The 23,213-nt window shown below is 41.3% G+C and overlaps 2 protein-coding genes across 5 annotated transcripts in view; one reads left to right on the top strand and one right to left on the bottom strand.

The window, feature by feature from the left end:
• LOC117429815 (semaphorin-4B-like) overlaps positions 1 to 4,249 on the bottom strand; it is an 84,364-nt gene extending 80,115 nt beyond the window's left edge. Inside the window, exon 1 of the mRNA XM_058999117.1 lies at positions 4,188 to 4,249. The gene's annotated coding sequence lies outside the window, so the exon portion shown is untranslated. The remainder of the gene's footprint in view (positions 1 to 4,187) is intronic.
• Positions 4,250 to 4,909: 660 nt separating this feature from the next.
• Positions 4,910 to 23,186, top strand: LOC117429622 (zinc finger protein 710-like). Of its 4 annotated transcripts, none has more exons than XM_058999112.1 (6): positions 4,910 to 5,102; positions 7,598 to 7,684; positions 16,629 to 18,089; positions 19,319 to 19,510; positions 19,890 to 20,064; positions 20,332 to 23,186. In XM_058999112.1, exons 3-6 carry the CDS (start codon positions 16,668 to 16,670, stop codon positions 20,526 to 20,528), a joined length of 1,986 nt encoding a protein of 661 aa, XP_058855095.1. In that variant the 5' UTR covers positions 4,910 to 5,102; positions 7,598 to 7,684; positions 16,629 to 16,667; the 3' UTR covers positions 20,529 to 23,186. The 4 variants fall into 4 exon arrangements, with proteins under 4 accessions (XP_058855095.1, XP_033905255.3, XP_058855094.1 ...); XM_058999111.1 differs by lacking the exon at positions 4,910 to 5,102 and adding an exon at positions 6,550 to 6,674; XM_034049364.3 differs by lacking the exon at positions 7,598 to 7,684.
• Positions 23,187 to 23,213: the final 27 nt, after the last annotated feature.

Genomic DNA, 23,213 nt, shown 5'->3' with positions numbered 1-23,213 from the left:
GGAGAGTATTTTAAGTAGTTTGCGTTTGTTATGTTAATTCTACCCAATGGATTTAAAATGTTACTTAGCAGAAGCAAATTTTCCAAACCCATTAATCATATGCAGCCCAATCAATTAATGAACTGACAGCACAGCCCCTCCAGCACCCTGTTCACCAGAATGTTGCAAACGGCCCTTAACCTCATCCTGAGGTTCCTTCGCTGGTTAATAAAGTGACAAAGAGGAGGGGTTACACACATAGCAGGGTTCAGGTGTTTATGGAAAGAGATAAAGATACACTGCATGTACAACACCACTATTGAACCTTCCAGACAACCCCAAACTCACCCAAATCAGGAAGACACCTCATTGAAAATGTTACCTAACTTACATTGAGAAAGACTCCTAGTCAAAACCATTTTACACACTCCCAAACACATGGCATTAGTCAATGAGAAATGTGTGTGTGTGTGTGTGAGTTGACATTCACCTTAATGAAATAAAATAAGGTTTTGAGTGAATGTCACCATAGAACAGGTCTTTTCTTTTCTTACAGAACTTATTATTTTACATTATTATTGGCACCAGTTGTCTTTGCTTTACCTGACTCTAAACTGCACCTTCTAAACACCCACCTACTCTAGCGTTTCCTGTTAAAACTCATTTCTGCTGGTGTTTGCATTTGGGATGTGCGTGCATCCTATTTACATGCAATATAGCATGTGTCTGGACACCCTCCTATAGGAGAAAGATAGGCTCCTCCAGCTGAGGTTTATTTTACTGTAAGTATTGATCATGAGAAGATCGTACAGGCAGTAACTTGCTTGCTGATTCATGATGAGGAGTTACTGCACACACAGTGAATGGAATGTGTTTCCGTACAGAACTGTTTGTGCTCTCCACTCCTCTCCAGTACTCCCACACATGAATATTTAAACTGGTGATGGCAGTTGCTTTTTAGCGACTTATTAATATGCTCCTTGTTTACGGAAGACTTCTGAAAGAACTGCAGCTTGCGCCATCCTTGGGTCATTTAAAATCCCTTCCCAAGACCATTTGTATTAGTCACGGGAGGAGTTATTTTGATATTTGAACTGTCAGATGTACTATACTGGGATGCAACATAATATGAATCTGAACTATACTATAGTACTCAGGGGAGAGTCAGGTTACAGCTTGTACATTCTAACCCATTTGAACCTCTTTACCCCCCAGCATCAGGCGTTTCCAGTTCTACGAGCTGCTACTTTCAATACTGCAGCGCACTGTACAAACCCTGACGTAGGAGGCTTTATAGAGCGGCAGGTTCCTCTGGTTGTTGTTGCTTGGTTCAGGACAGACAGCCCATATAAAAACCCTTACAGTGAGGTTTACACAATTAGATGCCAACCCTCCTCAGGCTTAAAAAGCGATGCTTGCAATGAAGGCTCTTGTTGCTTTTTAACACTCAGATGCTGGCACTGTGACATGATGAGGCTCCCTGTTATTTGAAAATAATTTCAGACGTCCTGCAACCCTGCTGGTGTTGTAAGAAGAGAATGCATTAGTCAAAGCGAGCTGACTAATAATACTGCCCCTTACCGGTGCACAGCGAGAGCTGACAGCTCCTTTCAGTTAGCAGCCATTTCTGTTTACCATGTCTCTTCATCTCTATTTGTTCAAAGACAAAAAAAAAAACCCGACAAATCAGAGAGAGAAGCAGAAAATGAGCTGGTGTGTCATTAAACTGTATAATCTGATGCTCAACTTTGCTTTGACAAGCAGTGCTTCATTCTAAATGTTACTCAAAGGCTTTTTTGACAGGGCATCTTTATTCTATCATACAGGCCTCAGCGGGGTGAGCACTAGGTACCTTAGTGGTGAATAATTTCTCAAGCTTCCTTTTCCAATCCCACTGTATTCATGAAATCAGACTCAGCTCAGGGGCGGGGGGTTGTCAGCAGAATGCTCTGAGAATCTTCTGGTTCTTCACTGTACCATGCTACAGCTGCATTCTGGAACCTCTGCTCTCTTCTGGAACCTCTTCTGCATTGCATCTAGACTTTTGAAGTGAGTTTGAACTACAACACATGGAGGGATTAGGTACCAGTCAGCAGCAGCAACTTGTCACCTACAGCATTGACTTTGAAATAATTGAATACTCCTAATGTAATTGTAACACAGAATACTAAAATAAATGTTTTACTACATTTAGACAAACGTGCATCACTGTCTTCTTGTCGTAACATTTTTCTAGATTTATATACAAAGTTATTTTTTTATATCTTTCGATTGAGTGTTTAAAGTAATGGTCATAGACTTCTTAAACCTGGCGAGTGCAGTGCTTAATAATGTGTTGAAACCTCCTTCTCAAATCAGTGTCAGTGTGCTAGCAGACTGAGGCGCTTGCTGCTTTTTCAATTAGTATTATTGTTATTATTAATTTATCATTCCCACATGGCTGTTCCAGTTCTGAGAGCTGGGCTGTGGGATAAAGGCCTGGAATTAAGGCAGGAGATTATGTGCCAAAGAACTCCTACTGGAATCTGATGATTGAATTGTTAGGATTTCACTTTTTGGGTTTTTTTTGTAAGATGATCTCCTTTATGAGTTATTTATTTTTCAATTTAAAATACATTCCCTTTTATTCCTGTTGAAATTTTACATCGTTTCCAAAGACTTTGTTTAAAATATATTTCTGTTCACCTTTGCTGTGAATAACTGTAACTTTAACCCCAGCCCTAACTCTAACTAACCTTACCTCAAACTCCAACCCTAACCATAGCATTAACCCTAACTCTTACCCTTGCCCTAACTCTAATGAACCAGCTGGCCACCCGTTTTAGAGCAAGGACTGAAGCACTACCATTTAAAGTACTATAAGAACAGCCTAAGCAACATATTTCATGTTATTAAAAATGATAAGAGTTAAAGCAGTATCCACCACAACCCCCGACCCCTGGAAAAATCAGGACAGGAAATGAGCCTGTTAAAAACCTCGGTACTGTACATGCTTCCTTATCAACACATTTCTAAACAGCACTGACACAGCCTGCACTTAAAACGGAACACTACCTTCCTTCAGCAAACTGGGAATTAGTCCCGCCAGTCCTGTTATTTGTATATTTTAAGTGCACTTTGTTACAGCTCCAAAACTTGGCGTTGCCAAAAGCCGAGGTAATTGGTGCTACCGCGTGCATTATAAGTACAAGCTATACATCGCTGTACAAGAGAGAACAGAGAGAGTTAATAATGTCTAGACAGGTTCTTCTCAAGACTTGCAGGACAGCAGCAGAACGGCATTATTACTGACTGTTTCTGCCTTTGTTTTCAATGCAATCTGTGGTCTTTCGAAGGACGTGGATGATGACCCTGAAGCATCGCATGCACAATCCCAAACATCCTCGACTGGTCCTGCTTGAAGCTCCAGATCAAGTGGAACAGTTATGGTGTACCCTGAACGCAACACCGAAACAACAGCATGACAGCAGCCACCAGAGGGCAGTAAGAGCGAGAAAACAACATGCCATTTGAGGATACTTACTGTTCAACAAAAGGGTTTCAGGTAAAGAATGTGTAGGGTTAAGAATCTCCAATAGTCTAGTGACAACCCCCTACACCTCCGCTAAAGACTATACATTAACACACCTAGCAACGCTGTCCTGTGTACTCTAACAAACAATGGCGCGTAATAGATACGCAGAAATGATAGGGCTGCAGTTCAGCTCTGAATTACAAAGCACATGTTTTCGGTACATTCTGTATTGTTCTAGTTTTTTTTTTTTTATTATTTATAAAGGAGATCTTTCCCATGCAAAGATGAGAGCCACACACGCAGTTTATAAACGTTTCAACTCGTCACGTATTGCCATGGAAACAAGTAACCCTTTAAGGTAGAAGGGATATATGTGTCCCACAAAACAAAACATTGTCATGGAAAGCTAAACCCTTTAGAGGAATGACAGCCGTTCTGATCAAGGACAGGTGGAGGACCATGAAAAGGATGAGTACTAAACACTGAAACTACTTAATTCTCAAAGATGTATCAAGATACAGGAACACGCACACGCACACGCACACGCACACGCACTTCATGTTACCAATTCAGACAGTGCAAATTCCATAAACCACGTTGGAGGTAGCCACTAAGTTACTGTAAACACAAAAAACAACAAAAATGTCATGGATGACCAGGCTGTAAAATCACAAATACAAATGTAATAACTTACTCGCTTACAAAGAAGACAGACAGCCATGCAGTACTGGTGTTGGATACATTCAGGAAAAATACAGCGTGCAAGGTTTTATTAGCCCACAATTGTTGATGAGCGATTAATGGGCTTCAAGCGCCCTCTAGCGGGAATGGGTAGCAGTGCATAGAGTTATTTCGAGGTTTCAATTTTGTACCGATTGTAACCGTATATTTATTTCCTTTTAGTTCATAAAACAATCCGTACTTTGAGCAGTTTAGCGAATCTAATATTTTTTTGTGCTGGGTTGTTACTTTGTAATTGCTTGCCTGTAATATTATGTAATATAAAGCATTCGCATACAAACAACTTTTTTTTTTTCATCTGACCACCGAGTAACACTATAGACTACTATAGAATATGATTTTTATTATATATTTTTTTTTGCATAGAAATTATATTGATAAAATGTGGATCCAGGCAAATATAGGTACTGATTTTATTTTACTTGTGTTTTTAACTATTTGATGAAATATTAATATTAACACTTACGTTTGTAATTACATATTCACAGTGAAATTGTTATAACACGATGTGGACTCTTAAAAAAAAACTTTGACTGGACCAAACATTTAACACAAATCAAATCTAAAGAATTAATGATGATCACTGGAACGTCATTCAGATAATCGGATCCCTTGTGGTTAAAAGTAAAATGATAAATATGTGTAGGGTGCCACTCCCACCACGAGAGGGAGCTCACGGCTATGGTTCTCACGCGATTCCGCTCATTTCTCTCGAAACACTGGGCTCGTTATGTTACAAATTACATTTATTTTCCCCCCGAGATTGTAAAGAGTTATAAAACTTTATTTCCAGGTGTCTAATTCGAATGCCTGGTTCTCATTGATGAAGTTTGATGGCCAATTCAATGGACGCCTTTCATTTTATTAGGTAAGAAACGGCCTCAGACAGAGATTGTGTGTTGACCTCAAACGATGCAAATATTTTATGAGACAAGACTTTTCGACGTTCTGCCTCGACGCTTGATAAAGTGTAATTCTCGTTAATAGTTATTTATGATATCGGAGTAATAGTGTGTGATAACTTGATCAATATAATATGTATTGTGTGACGCTGTGTTGATTTCTGGTAAGAGGTATCAGGGCGGTTCATTCCAGATCGGGATGGAATGGCTGATTGGGCGTTTTTGTGTCGACCCTGAAAATTGGGCACCAAAGGTTTTTTTTTTGTGTTTGTTTTGTTTTTTTCATCCGCTGTGGGTGCATGTCGCACGGCGACTGGTGTACTGGAGGATGAAGCCCCGTGCTCGGCCTTATTTCACATTTACACATTTATTGTACATATACAGAGAAACTGTTATTCGAATTTGATTAAATTGTGTTAGGATATTATTTAGCACAAGTTGAGAACCTGGGGGGTACTGTGGGAGTCAGTTGTACTGTATGCTGTATGTCACTGACATACATGTTAATATTTTCAACACTCCCGTCTCCTCTCAGCGACCCCGGTCAGACTCCGAAGAGGAGAATGTGCCGTTAATTTAAAGAGCTGCAGCGCGCGGAGGCGTGGCCCACGCGACAAGGAGCGCATCCAATCACGAGGACCGCCTCTTATTGCAATGAGATGGGGGGGGGGGGGGGGTGTGCAAACCCAACGCGTCTCTTCCTGCTGCTTTAATATGAGCGTTAGAAAGAGGGGGGGAGAGAGAATGGTATAACCCAATGGTGACCGGAGAGAGAATTATAAAGGATATTATAGAAGCAGCAGCATGTTTGATCAGACTGGTTAATGTCGCGTATTCAATTATTATTATTATTATTATTATTATTATTATTATTATTATTATTATTAGTTCTCTATGGCACACAGTATTATATAGTATTGGGTATCAACATTGCACATAGGCAAATTTTGCACCAAATTGCCTACAAAACACATTCACATTTGTGTGATGAAGGACCGAAAGGTTTTTTTTATAGTGAGTTTCTTGATCAATAAAGAATGAATCCTCTGTTTATTTATGTATTTATTTATGTATTTATTTATTTACAGTTTGATTAGTAATATCAGCTCCACGCTGGTAAGGATTAGCATGTAAATAACACATGGAAATAGTCAATCTTTAACTATTAAATATGTAGTATTGTGATATTAAATAAATCAACAGGGTTGCCTACAATCCCCCCCCCCCCCCCCCCCCCTCCCCCGACCAAAAAAGGAAAAAATAAAATGGTGTGTCAGGTGATACGTCAGGAATTTAATCTAGAGGTCTTTGTATGTGGGACTCAGGTGTCATGAGACACGTTTTTATAGCAGTCAGCTAAATTGAAACAGCCTTATGTGACGTGTTGCCTTTTATAATTGAGCTGACCTCTATAATATTTCCTGGGTACAGAGAGACGAAGAAAATATAATTCTCTGTGTCCTGAGGCGTGAGTGGTCGGAGTCTTGCGAGTTAGCAGCGATGAAGTGCTGCTGGTTTGTGCACGCCAGTGGTATACAGTGAGGGAATCTCAGCAGAGTATTTGGGGGATTACAGAATAATTTAATTCCCGTAGCTGTGTAAGATTTACAATATTGGGAGTTTAAGCATAGGTCAAGGGCTGCCTCAAAACTAACGTTGAAAGCGGCACAGACTATACAGTAGATTCAAATTGTTTTATAACTTTTCGGGCCCCAGGGACTGCGGATCTCCGTGTACTACATTTACACATATCGTGTTGATATAGAAACGTGGGTTGTGTCCACTATAGCCCTGTAGTACAGATCCACGCAATAGAACTATCTAGGAACACCAAAAACACATTTCTGTTGCATTACAGATATACATTAGCTGAAGCTTGCACTTCACTTTGTTCTGTTTTATATGTACAATATACATACATACATACATACATACATACATGCATGCATGCGTGCATACCTACTTCCATACAACACACGTGCCCTTGGTAGTTTCAGTTCAGTAATCCCAATCTATAGGCCTAATATATGTTTAAAGTGGTGCATGTACCTTTTGTAATATTTTGTTTATAACAGTGTGTGGTTGGTTTTTTGTTCAGTGTTTATAAACAAAGTTATATGAGAACAATAAGCCTCATACATAGAGGGGGCACAATGTAAAACGTACCCCTCGGCCGGGGAAGGGTACAAGTTTACACGGTGGTGCAATGTTATGAAAACTGTCAGGGGATTTTACTGTGGGGCGACCCCCCTCCTCCTTCGCCTGCTCAGTACGAGGCACCCCGTCTTAGCTGAATGAAAAAAAGGCGAAACACTTTTATAGGAAGCGAAAAACAAAGGAGATTAAAATCCCCTATGTGTGTTTTCTCTTCTCTTCTCTGTGCTGGCGATGAGGAGGAGCTGTTTATTCATTCACGTCACCCTCTATCTCATTCCCTTCTTCCTTCCTGCAATACACACAGGCAGAAAGAGAGCGTCCGCTTCGCTAAACGGGTGTATGTATATCACGAAACTGAAGAGTCAAAAGAAACATACTCCCACGGGACCAGGTGAGTTCAATATCCGCACGGTTATTATTTATGGGTTTGATATAAATGAGAAATCCAGCAAAACGGTAAAAAAAACTGAGCCTGCTCAGTTTTATTTTAAAGGAATATGCTTCTGTTTTTAATCGCCTTTGATTTCAGTTGCTCTTGTGTGTTTTTGGGACTGTCGTCTATACGATTTCGTGGTTGTTTTTTTGTGTTTTGTGGCTATATGTCGCGTATATTTTTCTATAAAAAGACGAACTAGGTCAGTACTTACACAGCCAACATGTCGTCTTTTCTTTCATTTCCACATTCCCTCATGCCACAAACAGATGGCGTCTGAGGGAAAAATGGAGAGAAGGAGAAAGAAGAACAGAAACGAATGCAAGCTGGATGTAGCCGACTGTACTGTACGCCGTACTGGCATGTCACTTGCTTCGTACCGCTGTGTTTTATCCACAAACGAAGCCGTGATAACTTCTGTTGACAAAAAAAAAAGTTTGTTTCCAATTGAAGTTCATGTACAAAGTTTCTGTAATTTGTTTGTGGTTAAAATACATTGTCCACATAAGTCACCCAGAACTAAACGTTGCGTGATACTAATATAAATAACCACCCTAAGTGCTGTACGACTTTCGTTTCCAAATTTCTGTTGAACTTGTACTGTGTCAAGGGTCAAAGGGTGAACAGTTAGTGAGCACCTGAATCTTGTTTTCTGTAATAAAACTACGGTATAAATGGTACCAGCGGTAATCAAGCATGCTTTACTTGATAGCTCAAAGGAGCAGGATTGCTGTATGTTTACTCTTTAGTGTTTTTGCTTCATGGAATAGTTTTTTAATAGTATTTGAATGCTGAACTTCAGAGGTGCAGTGTAGCTGTAGCTGGTTCCTAACTCCGCTGCTCCTGCAGTGACATCACCATGAACTTTGTTGACCCAAACAAGGAAGACAGGTTTGAGTGTTTGGGGATTTCTGATTTGACAGCCCAGGAATGCCTTATCACAAATTTGTACTGTAATGCATTTGTTCTGAGAAGCTTTAAGAGTCCTTGCCGGGGGACCAGCGTTTCCTTGTCCTAGGATGCCATCTCTGTAGGGGGTTTATGATTGGTTGTATAAGGACCAGCGTACCACACTGTACTACAGGGTGTGGGGGGGAATGTTATATTCTGCTGGCAGTCAACACCAAAGTGTGTCATTCCACCCATAAACCTATTACCAAGGATCATCAAAAGGAAACGTAATTGAATACATGTTAAAAATCAAAGTGTGCGTGGAATGAGTTGAGTGTAGTGAGCCTCGTGGAGACCAGCCCAGTCAGGGTTAATTACTGGCTGTTGTGTAAAGGAGATGAGAAGGATGCTGCATTGTGCTGAGTAAAAACTCATTGCAGGCTGGCCAGTGCAGAAGTACCATACGGGTCTAGATCAGCTCCACATGTACTGCACTGCTTATCTTAATGAACAGCATTCAGTTTAATGATATTCACCTTTTCCAATAACTCATAGTAGCATAACATGGTACTGTATTATTAAAACAGAGAAGTGCATCTGGTGAAGGGGCTGTTTTATTACAGGCAGCATGAGATGCATTCTCTCTAGAAATATACTGAATGATCTGCAATGCACACTATCCTGGTAATAAACAGGGGCCTAACTGTAGAGTCTGAACTTGGGGTTCATTTTAAGAAGCTTCTGATCATCGCTGAAGGTGTAAGTCAAGGTCCATTTGCACTAGCTAGCTTTGAAAGGTGAACCACAACTGGTAATTATGCAAACACACCTTATTCTTACATTGCTGTAATTAAAATAGGTAACAGAAAAGGCCTCAATGGAAGCATCTCAGAATATGAAAATAAGTAATCAAAAATACAGAGCATTGATGTGTTTTTTTAATTTAGTTGTATTTTCAATGAAATGGAGGTTATTTTATGCTTGTGCTCCCATTTAGCACAGGTCTCTTTCATTGGCACAGTATTCACTAGTGTTTTCAATTTCTTTCTTTCTTTCTTTCTTTCTTTCTTTCTTTCTCCTGCTTTTCACTGCTATTTTCTTTTCTTTGGGACTCCATTTTCTTCTCCTCCCCTATTCAGTTCCTCTTTCTTCTCTTTTCTGAATAGTTCTGGTATTTTAAGAGATGTGGGGGGAGGGGTTAGTTTCAATCACAGCTGCAGCAGAAAAATTCTTCTTATTCCCCCACTCGCGTACAGAAACCAAAATATTCAACGTGAAGTTGTTTACCTCCTTTGCGCACTCTCCTCATTATAATCAAAACAGTCATATTTTTGCCCTGCTCCAGTCTTTTAAGTGCGGCCCTATTTGACTTTTTTTTTTTTTACATATATCTATTTGCCCAGATTCCCATTTAAAGTGTATTTTTCAGAACTCTTAAAAAAAAAAAAAAAAAAACGGTGCTCATAAAGGCCTAAAGGCACCTTGCAGATATGCTACAGAAAGCCCCGGTTTCAGGCTTGTGAATGAGGTTCATCTCTCTTGTGGAGAGACCTCCCCCCACCCCTTGGTCCTCTTGTCCAGAAAACAGCAGAGATCTGGAAAAAAAATCAAACAGGAGACTGTATTTCCACCTCAGCACTCAGCACACTGAAAAATGCTTGATTGATCCATGTACAGTACAATCCTGATCCAGCGATTCTGGAGGCTTTTTCCATCAGCATTTATAAATCTATGCCTGGAATTGCTGTACGAGATCTACGTTTTGACCTTGGGTTTTAGAAAAATACTGCTGGTGGTGTTGTAAAAGATTATTTTGGGGCTTCTCAGACTGCCCAGTCCTGGAATGCATGCTGGAAGGTGATATTATTTTATGTAGCACTTACACTATAACAAGCACTTTTCTGTTTTAACGCTGCAGACCTACAGTATGTTATTATTATTATTTATTTCTTAGCAGACGCCCTTATCCAGGGCGTCTTACAATTGTTACAAGATATCACATTATACATTATTTCACATTATACAGATATCACATTATTTATTTATTTTTACATACAATTACCCATTTATACAGTTGGGTTTTTACTGGAGCAATCTAGGTAAAGTACCTTGCTCAAGGGTACAACAGCAGTGTCCCCCACTGGGGATTGAACCCACAACCCTCTGGTCAAGAGTCCAGAGCCCTAACCACTACTCCACACTGCTGCCCTGCCCTGTATGTACTGGTCTAGGAAAGATAAATACCTTTCTAGTCTGCAGACCAGTAATTCAGGAGAGATATTCCACTCAAAACAGTTTTCTTCAAAAAATACATATGTATATCTTTGCCTGTTTTGTGTTTATTTTTCAGAATTTAAGTGTTGAATCAGTTCTCATGGGGTAGTCTTTCTGTAAAGCTACTAAGTGCTGAAGGAGTGTATTACACATGCTGCTGGTGCAAGGCTGGACCAATGCATAGCACGGCTGCCACTAGATGGAAAGGCCACAGCACAGGTGCATCATGAGCCCAGGTTCAAAGGCTTCACAGGGCATGTTGAAAGGAAAAAGGGCTTCCTCTACTGTGACAATTGCGCCTGCACAGTCTATACTGTACTACCCTTCAGCTAGTAGAATACAAAGGAGAGTATCAGTAGGGTAACACCTAATGCAGATCAACATTTATAAACGTGATTCAGCAGGGCAACCAGTGGAAGGGAAAATGAATGCATTGAAAACGGTCGGTTTTGGGTTGAGTAGGCCTCATTTTGTTTACTGTATGTCTCGGTAGAGAGCACACATGTTTCCAAGTTTGTCCGAGTGTCTGGGGTTCAGTGCAGCAGCCATTCTTCAGATGAAACTTTTAGAGAGAGAGAGAGAGAGAGAGAGAGAGAGAGAAATATCCTGGACTGAAGGGGGGAGAATGGTGAAAGACAGATAAAAGAGGAGAGATAAAAGCTGGAATTGAGGAGAGTGTAGGAGAAAGGAAGAGAGAGAGGCAGAGATGAAAGAGATGAGGAAGATAAGAGAAAGGAGAGAGAGAGAGAAGCGGAGAGGGGAGATGCTGTATACAGAGCAGAGAGATGAGTTTCCATGGAAACGGGAAGAAGGTACCACCAGAGACAAAGGATTCCAGTTTTAAAGACTCTAAAGAAGTGATTAAAGGTAGAAGTAGAAATACAGTCTTTCCCATTGCTGATGTCCACCCCTGCTGCCTTTAGGTACTATAGGTGGTTATTAGTTCAGCTACTGTAGTTAGAAAGAGTTGGTAGCAGATAGTCTATATCCTGTGGAGAGGGTATATTTGAGAAAAAGCAAAAGATGCTAAATACTGCTGTAGACTACACTCTCCATCATAGACAGGTTTAGAACTGAGAGAAATGTTGAATACCGATTTCAACCTGGTACCAAACAAATCATGGTATTAAATATCGCCAGCGTGACAGAACGCTTGGCCTACCTACTGCAGTAGTGACAGTCCTGCTCAGAAGGGTTACAAAGGATTGATGCAATTGTGCAACCGTGGCGTTTTACTGAGAGAATTTTTCCCCACTCACATTTAATTGAGTTGTGGATTTGTTTTTTTGTTTTTTTGTCTTGGTCAAATCTCCAGAGGTTTCATGTTTTCCTTCTCTCCTTTTAATTCCATTTGTTCTTTCATTTTTTCTGTTCCCCACCCCATTGTTGGCTGCACCTTTTTCATCTTTATCTGCTGGTATTCACTCGCATTGGGATTTCTGAATCCCTTTGTGCAGTGATGGTTACTCGGGTAGATCTCTCTCTCTCTCTCTCTCTCTCTCGCACACACACATTGTTATGTGGTTTACAGTACAGCTTTTGATTGTGAATTCTGCATATAGTCATCACATTGATTTTCTGATTGCTATAAACACAATTATAACTACAATATCTCACTGCATTCTGGTCCCTCTACTTTCGATCTGTCCAACACAATTGTTTCTGTCTTGCATACCGTATAAAGTAAGAAGTTCAATTTGTCATGTACTGTGTGACGTCTTAATTCAAGCTGTGGAGTTTCTTATTTATTGAGCATTCCTGTGTTTTTTGGCTTAATTAGTTCCCCTACTGTAGCTGGTTTTCCTAGAGGCAAACTCAAACTATGAAGGAACTGTTCTGCAGTTTTACTGTTTGAAGACTTTTTTTACTCAGGATAGCCCTTGACCATTTGCGTGTGCAAAGCCAAGGTCAGTGCAGTGTCTTCGGCTGTCCATCAGCGGTACTCATTAATGTTGCTTTGTTCAATAATCCTAGACTGGGCAAATGGAGCCTAATAAATTAGTTTGACTTTGGATTGCATATAGACAATAACAGTACAGTGCAACCTAAGTCTCCACAACAGTATTTGTACAGTCTTTCCCAGCTCATCTTTAGTATGAACATGTAAAAAATGTGCACACAGATAATAAAGAGAATGATTTGTAACCCCAGAAGTGTTCTTCAGACAACCTCATTTCTATTCAGCACTGCCCGTAAGAAAATCCAAATCCCCAGAATGTATAATTATTACTGTAAACACAGGGACTCTGTACTGAGCAGGCATGCATCCTGGGGGGGCTTGCTTGCACCACCATCTCTCTCTCTTTGCGTGTCTTTTCTAATTATATTTTACTAGTACTGCTTTTCTCCCCATCAGGTGGAAAATTGTGGCTGTTGGCCCAATTCAAATCTTAATAAAAATCTCTCCACATTTCTAGGCTGTTTCATGGATTTATATATTCCTAAAATGCCCTTTCCCACAGTTAATCGAATTGTCTCATGTTTCCTTGAATGCTCATTGCGTGTGTGGCTGTAAAGAATACTGAATGCAGATAGCTTGTGTGAAAGATCAGCTAATAATAGATGACGTTTTTTGTTAAGGTAACACTAAACGCAAACACGTCAGTTAAAATGAGTGTAATAATCATGCATGCACTTGCTGAAACAGCTGTTTTTGTCTGGTCTTATAGCGCTTCAGCTCATTGTAAAAGTTCTTATTTTCCTAAAGGTTTTTGGGTAGACTGTTTCTGCTGTTCTACATCCAGGAATGTAAGATCTCGTTGTTCACGTGCTAGGAGTACTCGAGCTGTAGTTGGGCTACCTGTACTAGTACACCGGCAGCTTCAAGTCTGGGAGTTCCCAAGAGAAGTAACTCTTTTTGATATGAGTCATGTACCCCTTCAGGTTTAATTTTATTTTAGTTTCCTTCTCGGTTCTCTTTTTTTTTAAAGGTGAATAAGTCATGAAATAAGAATCTCCTTTAATCTGCGTAAGAGTTCCCTGGCGCCTGTCATTGTTGTGCAGCTCTTAGTTTTCCAGATGTTTTCTTTCACTCCGGGGACGTCTCTTAACCCTGCTGTACACCCCTGTAGGGTTAAGGGGCTCCTGGTTTCCTCTCCCCATTCACTTGTATTATGGTAGGACTAGGTGGGCTTTACCTGAGTCCATGTCTGGGAAACAAAAGGATCAAAAAGAGGTAAGAAGGTGAGAGAGAGAGAGATCTGAAGTCTTTACACCTATTTTTGTCTTGACACCAGGGGGGTTAGTTTCCCAAATTCCACTCCGTCACCCTCTCTATCTGTGCTCCACTTAAGATTTGGAATGAACAGGTGTTAATGTCTGCGGTGGAACAGTGCCAGTGTTTATGTGTTGTTTTTTTGTTTTTCTCACAGTACAGTGTGTTGTGTTATATGATCCATACCCCTTGTGGTTTCTTCTCTACTTTTCTTCCCCTTTCATCTCTGTCTTTTGTTTCTTCATTCTCTCTGCTGTCTCCCTCACCCCACCCATTTTATCCTCAGCTGTATGTCCACATTTACTCTGTACTTTCATTGATTATATTATTTTTACAGCTATGGCCAAATGTTTTGCATCACCTAGAATTTTAGGATTGAGACATAAAAATGTATGTGTTATATATATATATTATATATATATATATATATATATATATATATATATATATATATATATATTTATAATATATATATATATGTATGTATACACAATTATATGACCATAATTTAGAAACTTTATTATATTGCAAAAGTCTACCGGAAGCTATAATAGTAGTACGGTATTTCATGTTAGATTTTGAAATGCCACATTTTTCAAGTATATGTAAAACTACAAAGTGGTATGTAATTCAAAATGGTAAAACGTAACATTATTCAGCAGGTTTCATTTGACTCTATTTGTATAAATTTGTCAAATGTTATGGGGTGATGCAAAACTTTTGGCTGTAGCTGTACTTTGCTTTGCTAAGTCTTAATCTCACATTCTATTTAGTCTTGAAATGGTCGGGGGTTAAGGGGTTCATTTTTTTCATTTACTGTCAGTTGCTCGCTCCCTCACTCCCTTGTTTTTGTTCTCGCCTTCTCTCTCATTCTAACTCTATCTCTATCCCTTCCCCCTCTTTCCTTTTCTCCCTCCCCCACCATTCCTCCTCTCTCTCTCTCTCTCTCTCTCTCTCTCTCTCTCTCTCTCTCTCTCTCTCTCTCTCTCTCTCTCCCTTTCTTCTTTGCTGTCTCTTTTCTTTCCATCTCTCCCTTCCCCCTCTCTTGCCCTCCCTTCTTTCACACAATCTCCCAGCCTCCTCTTTTCTTCCTCTCCCCCTCTTTCTTACGTTATCGTCTGCTCTCTCTCTCTCCCTCCTCCCCCTCTCACTCTTTTCTACCCTCCCTTTTCTTATTTTTTTCTCTCCCTTTTCCTCTGCGCTCTCTCTCTCTCTCGCTCTCCTTTTTACCTGATAAGTCTCTCTTTCTGAACCCCTCTTATACACCCGTTTCTTCTGGCATGCTTACATTATTGATTTTGTTGTTGTATTGTTTTGCTAAATGATTCTCAATTCTTATTTATTTACTTTCTGTTCTCCTTTGGCAGAATATTTTAAGTGGCAGTAGTACAGAGAGCTAGCTGCACAATCTACAGTGAGGGAGCCTCCTCCCCCACTGAGTAAAATGGTATCTTCAAACTTGCCTAGTACAGTATGTGTGGAAGCACATACAGCCCTCCCTAATTATAAAGCACTGGGACCACCTTCCTTCTTCCAAAAACAAATCATTAGGAACTAATTTCTATCCATTTGTGTTGATGGGGTCTTACAGCATCATAGAATTTCACAATAAGGAAATCCAGTGGTAAGGGGCAGACTCTTGTACGGTATTATTAGATGGAGAAGGATGTATCGCATCTACTTTTTAAAGGAGCAGAACCTAATGGAACCTAATGGAATACACAATTCTACTGCAGCATGTTCAGAAATCCAGGCAGTATTACCACATTCAGGAACAACAATTCAAACGAGTCACAGAGTATTCTATGTTGAGGTTTTTGTCAGGGTTCTGTTTTTGTGTTTCAGCATTGCAATGATGCTCGGGGCATCACGCTAGGTTTTAAGCCTTCACCATGTGTGACCGTGTTAAGCATTTTACATCAGCTCAAGGGCACATTAAAGGCATTAAAGACTGTTGCGTTCTGTATTTTATTGACAGATTTCCTGTTGGGCGCTCAGTCGCTGCAGGGAGGCAGAACTCCACATATTGTGCTTTGCTTTCCCATGCTTCTTGTGCAGTTAACATTGACGTGTCATATCATTTTAAACGTATTTGAATAAGTTCATTATTGGTTGTGGCTGTTTACATGAGTCTTGGCTGCATTATTAAATTAACAGGATGGCATCTGGATTTCTTAAGGAAATTGGCTTCCTGGTTGGAGTGGGATTGTATTTTCATTTTTAGTGTGCAGGAAGGAAGTCCTAGCTAGTGTCAGCCCTGTCCTGCAGTGCTAAACAAATGTGTTTTCTGTTCTCAGTAAGAGAGACTCGATACTCACAGAGTCTCTGGGTTACTGCTGCTGAGAAAACCATTTGATATTTAGAATATAGAAGTAATACGTCCACAAGATATCAAACCCAATTTCATATAATGAGGGGGGCTTGAATTAGTTAGTGTGGAGTGAACGCCTTTTGAATTGAGAGTTGCAAATCTATCTTATTGTGAGCCTAACTTTTTTCTTTTTTTTTTTTTTTTGCTTGAAGGAGGAAGACGGTAGGCTGACTAGATGTTACACCGAAGTCATGGAACAGTTGATCAATAGTGGAACTCAGACAGACCCAGTGGTCGTGCTTTCCCTGGCGCAGGCAGCTGTTTTAGGCTTGATTTCTCAGAACGAAGTGTTTGGAGCCACCATAGCCCCCAATGGCTTCTACACCGGAGAACCCAAAGAGTCCCCTCCTCCACAGCCGGAGGAACTGGAATACGGTTTTACTGACCAGCTCATCGGAGCCAATGGAGACTACCTTCCAGAGCCAGAGGACGGGGAGGGCCCGAACGCAGAGGAGAGGAGGAAACCCGGCCCGAAAGGGAAAGGGAAAAGAAAGCGGGAGGAGTCCTCGGGGTCTGAAGGTCTGGACTCGGAGGAGGCCCTGAAGGTCAAAGGAGAGGGCTGCGCTAAAACAGACTGCAACCAGAAACCAGCCAGCCCTGGCACTGGGGACGGGATGAAAATGATCGACCTGTGCTGCTTCAAAAGCAATCCTCCACACCTAGTCACTCCTGTAACACGTCACAAGCACAAGCAGAACGGGAACTGCTGTCCCAGCTGCAAGGACGGGAAAACCAGACTTGAGGAGGAGGAGGAGGAGGAGGAGGAGAATAAGGACCACTCTGAACCCAGCGAAGAGAGCCAGGACAGCCCTGTCTTGAGCCAGTACTTCGAGCCCAGCGAAGTGGGGTATGAGTCCGGGGAGGCGGCTGGGCCGGAGGGTGAGTTTGATGAGAACAGCCAGAATATGAGCTGGCAGGAACAGACGGACAGCGAGGGAAACGCTCAGCACAACCGGCGGGTGCAGATCGACCGGCTGGACATCAACGTGCAGATCGACGAGTCCTACTGCGTCGACATGGGTGAAGGGCTGAAGCGCTGGAAGTGCCGCATGTGTGACAAGTCTTACACCTCCAAGTACAACCTGGTCACGCACATCCTGGGCCACAGCGGCATCAAGCCCCACGAGTGCCCGCACTGCGGCAAGCTCTTCAAGCAGCCCAGCCACCTGCAGACGCACCTCCTCACCCACCAGGGCACCCGGCCGCACAAGTGCGACGTCTGCAAAAAGGCCTTCACTCAGACCAGCCACCTCAAGAGGCACATGCTGCAGCACACGGACATCAAGCCCTACAGCTGCTGCTTCTGCGGGCGCGGCTTCGCTTACCCCAGCGAGCTGAAAGCCCACGAGACGAAACACGAGAACGGGCACTGCCACGTGTGCGTGGAATGTGGGCTGGACTTCCCCGCGCTGAGCCAGCTCAAGAGGCACCTGGCAACGCACCAGGGCCCCACCTCCTACGAGTGCTCAGAGTGCAGCAAGTCCTTCCACTACCGCAGCCAGCTGCAGAACCACCTGATGAAGCACCAGAACATCCGGCCGTTCGTCTGCAGCGAGTGCGGCATGGAGTTCTCCCAGATCCACCACCTGAAACAGCACGCGCTCACACACAAGGTGAGGCTGCTTCCAAGGCTGCATCTTCCATGTAGTGGAGATAAAACTGAAATGGTCTACTTTTTAAATAAGTTTAGGAGCTTAAAAAAATATATAGTTACTAAAACCTACTGCTAGAAATGCACGCTGCATTTTATAAATATGGCCTTGGGTTTAGTATTTAATCATAGCTAATGATATCTTGCTACCAGACTTAATAGTGGTAAAAAATGGCTTTATTAAAAATGCTGGTAAATGATTACTGCCTGTGTTGTTGTAACACTTCCTTCTTCTGGTCTCCTGGGATGCTGGAGACCACCTACTTACTTACTTACTGATATCTCTCATGTCATATTTAGAGATTCTCTTGACGAAGTATAAATCCTCCTCTTGCATTGTATGGTCAGTAGCCTGTGTGCCTGCACGGCTGGCTGGGCTGGCAGGGCTGGTATCTGTATCAGAATGCAGTTTGTTAGCGGGTTTGATACTCCACAGCTGGGGGTCACTGTCCTGCAATGGTGTGATTGACTGCCCCCCTGGGTGACTAGCTGGCTTGCATATTAAACTGACTGAGGGGCCCAGCCGTTCCCACTTGATCAGTTAATAAAGACGCTGCGTGGGGGAGGATCTGTAGGCCTCATGGAAACTTGGAGGAGGGGAGTGTGGATCTGATTGGTTTCATAATTATCATGAATCTACTGGGAATGTCAAAAGAAAGCTTTGCATTTATTTTATTTGTTTTAAGTTCTACACACAACTTTAAAAAAAAGAACTATAAAACTACTGGGATCTCTAAACAAACGGGAGAAAAAAGAACAACACTGTTTACTTTTTTTGCTAAACAGGATTTGGGTCGTGGGAAGCTTCCTCTTTCGTTTTTAATGTAGTCCATTCCATTGCTGTTGACTAAGCTTGCTCCCCCTTGTGTCTTGTTCAAATAATTGCCAGTGCAGATTCAGCACTCTCACACACGATGGAGCCGCAGCTATGGATATTCCAGGGCGACTGCAGCACCATCCAGAGCCCTGGCTGCAGCACTATTGTTCTGCATCCTAAGTCTAGAATGTAACCCTGAACACATGCAGTACATTAGTGTGTTGTGCTGATTTGTTAGACTTCAGTCCAGTACTAAAGGAATTGTCTTGTTTTAATGTACACTAACCATGATACAGTGCTTCTCTTTCTGTGTGGTGCAATTAACCTGCTTTTTACCTTTAAGACATCGGAACATTTGTGCTTTGTTGTTCTAGGGTGTAAAAGAATTCAAATGTGACGTGTGCTCACGAGAGTTCACGCTGTCGGCCAACCTGAAGAGGCACATGCTAATTCACGCCAGCGTGCGGCCCTACCAGTGCCACATCTGCTTTAAAACCTTTATTCAGAAACAGACGCTCAAGACACACATGATTGTCCACTTACCTGTCAAACCTTTCAAATGCAAGGTAAGGCTCCTGAGTTACAGCACTGTAACAACCTGGTGCAGTACAAGCAGAGAACACACCATGTCAGTGAGCTACAAGAAAGGGTTTGTACCCTAGCACTGACTCCTGTATGACCTTTATGAGCTGTGTTACTACGACACATGCTAGCCAGGTATGTCCAGAGCGAAAGGAATCCTGGAAAACTAGCTAGGGATAGGGATTTAAGGCATCTGAAAATCTATTTATTTATTAATTATTTTAACTTTACTGATGTTAGGAGTTATCATTTTAGCTAGAAAAAAACTAGCCGAGCCAAGATCCCTTAAATAGACTAACCTATTATTATTATTGTTGTTGTTGTTGATAGCCTAACAATATGTGTGTATATATATTTGTATAGGTCTGTGGAAAGTCCTTTAACCGAATGTACAACCTCCTGGGCCACATGCACCTCCATGCAGGCAGCAAGCCTTTCAAGTGCCCGTACTGCTCCAGTAAATTCAACCTGAAAGGCAACCTGAGCCGACACATGAAGGTCAAGCATGGCATCGTGGACATCTCTCTGGATGGGCAAGGTCATTATTATTGAGCAATCAGATTAGTATCCACTGCAGCATGGGGGTAATGATGTGTTACTTGCAGAGACATAGTATTAAAATGAACTCAAAGGTGCATGTGCCCCTTGCATGTCAGTTTCTGTAATGACACAACTATAATGAAGTTGTGCTTTCCTCACAAAGAAAATCTGTGTATGGCCTCTTTTAATGTCATTAAATGTTTAAAATCCCAGCTGTCTGAGAGTTAACGTCTGTGTTTATTTATTTATTTTTTTTACCTTCTAGACATTCTGGACATGAACAGCTCTGAAAACCCTGACATGGAGGGTCAGGAAGACTATGAGGAAGATAATTCCTATGATTACACTGAATCCGAAAACCCTGACAACACACAAGACATTTCCAAACTGTCTGAGGAGGCCATGAAAGAAATGGGGTACTATGACTTTGAGAAGGAGACCGACAGATACCCCATGGCTTGAAGGCTGCGATGGAGTGTTCACTACAGTGATGGAGATGGAAGGTTCAAAGAGCCTGACGGTGCTCGGGGGCACTTGATTGGTTGGCTGTTGACGGCCCCTTCACAGAACCCTACTGAACTTCCAAGAAGTGCCTGCGGTGAGATATGTGCTTAACAATGCAGCTGTTCTGCCTCCAGGTCCCACTAGATTGTACTGAAACCAGGTATACAAGGAAGATAAACTGTTTCACACCCCAGTTCAGTGAGTGCCCAGTGGAACCAGTGACCGTTTAATATTCCTGCAGAAAAGTCCTGGCACTGTCTAGCCGTCCCTTGGGGGGGACCTCTGAAAAGAAAAAAGAAAAACATTTGCAAACATGCTTGCAAATGGTCTGAACTATTATTTGTTGACTGTGGGAAAAAAAGTCTTGCTGATAAGTAACAGCCAGGGTCAGAGAAAATAATGATTTACAAACCAGTACTACTAGAAACTGTATAACCCTAGAAATTCCTACAGTGATGTGTAATCTAGGAGGCAAAATAACCCCCCAACTGTGAGTCACGATACTCTCATTCCCAAAGGTAGGATATGGGAGTGGATCCCCAGCTAATACCCTACATTGTCCAAGGCAGGGTTGAGGGGTTTACATTGGCTGCTGCATAATGGGAACAGCATCAGTGCAGCTTGAAAAGGTAATACTCTTTAGACAGATTGTTTCCTGCACAGAGAGACAGTTGTCAGGTTCACTGTTATTATGATTGTTTTATCAGTCCACTAGATGGCAACCTTCAATTCAGAGTCACTGCTGTTGATGCTTCGCTGTGAAATCGTAGTGCGATTTTATGAATCCAGTCAAACCTCAAGCAGGAAGCAGCCCTGGGCTTCTAGGGTTTGTTTATTGACACTGTGTTGCCAATAAAAATATGCTACTATGTGTTAGTGGTGGAGGCTGAAAGATAACTTCCTGTTGGTGCCTTCACTTGGCCAGTTTGGTGGAACGTTAGTGAATATGGATTGTCCCCAGAAACCATTTGTATTCCCTGAATGCCAAGGTTTGAATTGGAGACATCTCCAAAGTGAAGTTTTTTTTTTATTATTTGTTTTTAAAAGCTTCTGCAACAAAAGGGAAAGCTTTTTTTTGTTTGTTTGTTTGATTGTAAATTACTTGAATTGAACACTTCATCTGAGTGTTAGACATCAGGTGCAATTTGAATGATAATAACTTTTACAATAAAAGTGTTCTAAAGAATGATACTTTCTACTAGTTTTCTGGAAATGTACAGTTCGTTTAGGGTGTCTTAAGAGGAACAGCTTTTTTTTTTTCTTCTTCACATATTAACAGTTTATAGAGCATGGTCCTACATTTGACAATACATTGCTACATACCTGTTTTGCAAAGATACCAATAGACGTTTTTCAATAAGCTGAACATAGAAGATTCGTCAGAGATGAAACATATGAGCAAATGTTATGTTGTGTTAACAAAAAAAAAAATTATATATATATAATTTCAATCAAAAATTTTTACCCATTAAAATGATTCCTGCTTGTATGGATTGAAGTACAAGCAGTTTAGTGATTTGTATTAGTGCTTATTCATGTGTTCAAGTACACTAATCTATATTGTACGTCTATTAGTTCTGTTTAATCTCAGGGCCTTTGTGTGTTCCCTTCATTCATCTGGTCACCATGGACCAAAGAACTTTGACTACTACCAAAAGAAAGACTTGCAGCCAAGCAATGCCGACGCTGATTATTATTCCATCATCTAGAACATAGCCTCTTGATGCAATGTACTACCACATTCTCACAGATCCTTGTTTTTCCATCAGTGAAAGAGCAAGATGGTATGACCATTAATGAGCAAAACTGTATGAAAGGTTGACTTTGATGCTGACCCAAAATATTGCATCTGACTGCAGTATAAACTAGGATGATGCCTAGAGTTGTTGTAAAATAGCAAAGCTACTGTAGCTACTTACGGACAGTATTGCAACTTAGTGCACCAACTAGGCAAATAGGACCAGTATCTGTGCAAACTCCTGCTGTATGTTGGTGTTAACAGTGAGATACTGTATTATCAATGGAGTGTGGTCAAGTAGGGACTGCCATGCCACCAGGAGACACTTCACATTGGAGGAGCTTGCTGAAAGTTGTGCTATGGTATTGTGTAGAGCTGCAGTACACTGCTTGGCAGTACTATTAACATGTAAATACATTTGATATTACTTTTAGGCATTAACAAGGATACAGGTAGGGATCAGATTCCCATGGAAATCTTTCAATATCTGTCACTACCACACTGAAGCATTTAAAAGCATTTAGCCCTCCCTCTCATCTCTGTATAGTTTATAATACTTGAGTTTTCTAAAGAGCATGCCAATAACACATACACTGGAGACACAAGGACACTAATTTGCCCCGTGTTGGGCACTCTCTCCAGTAGCTGACAAAGGTTGAGTTGCTGTTAACTAAACTGGAGTAACAGTGCACTGGCACACAGTCAATAGTGAAGATATTGCATTTCCTAACCTTCACAGTTAAGACACAAATAAAACCTTTTGAAAGGATCTGACCCGTTTTTCATTTCTGTTGCATTGGTGTTAATATACTGTACATGTAAAATGTTGTGTACCTGACAAGAATATTGTAAATAATAAATTTATTTACCTTTAAAAATACTGTCTGATATTCTGTGTAAACATG

The sequence above is a fragment of the Acipenser ruthenus genome, chromosome 24 (genome assembly GCF_902713425.1).
Source record: "Acipenser ruthenus chromosome 24, fAciRut3.2 maternal haplotype, whole genome shotgun sequence".
In the NCBI taxonomy this organism is placed as follows: domain Eukaryota; kingdom Metazoa; phylum Chordata; class Actinopteri; order Acipenseriformes; family Acipenseridae; genus Acipenser; species Acipenser ruthenus.
This window is presented reverse-complemented; position numbering and strand designations above follow the sequence as displayed.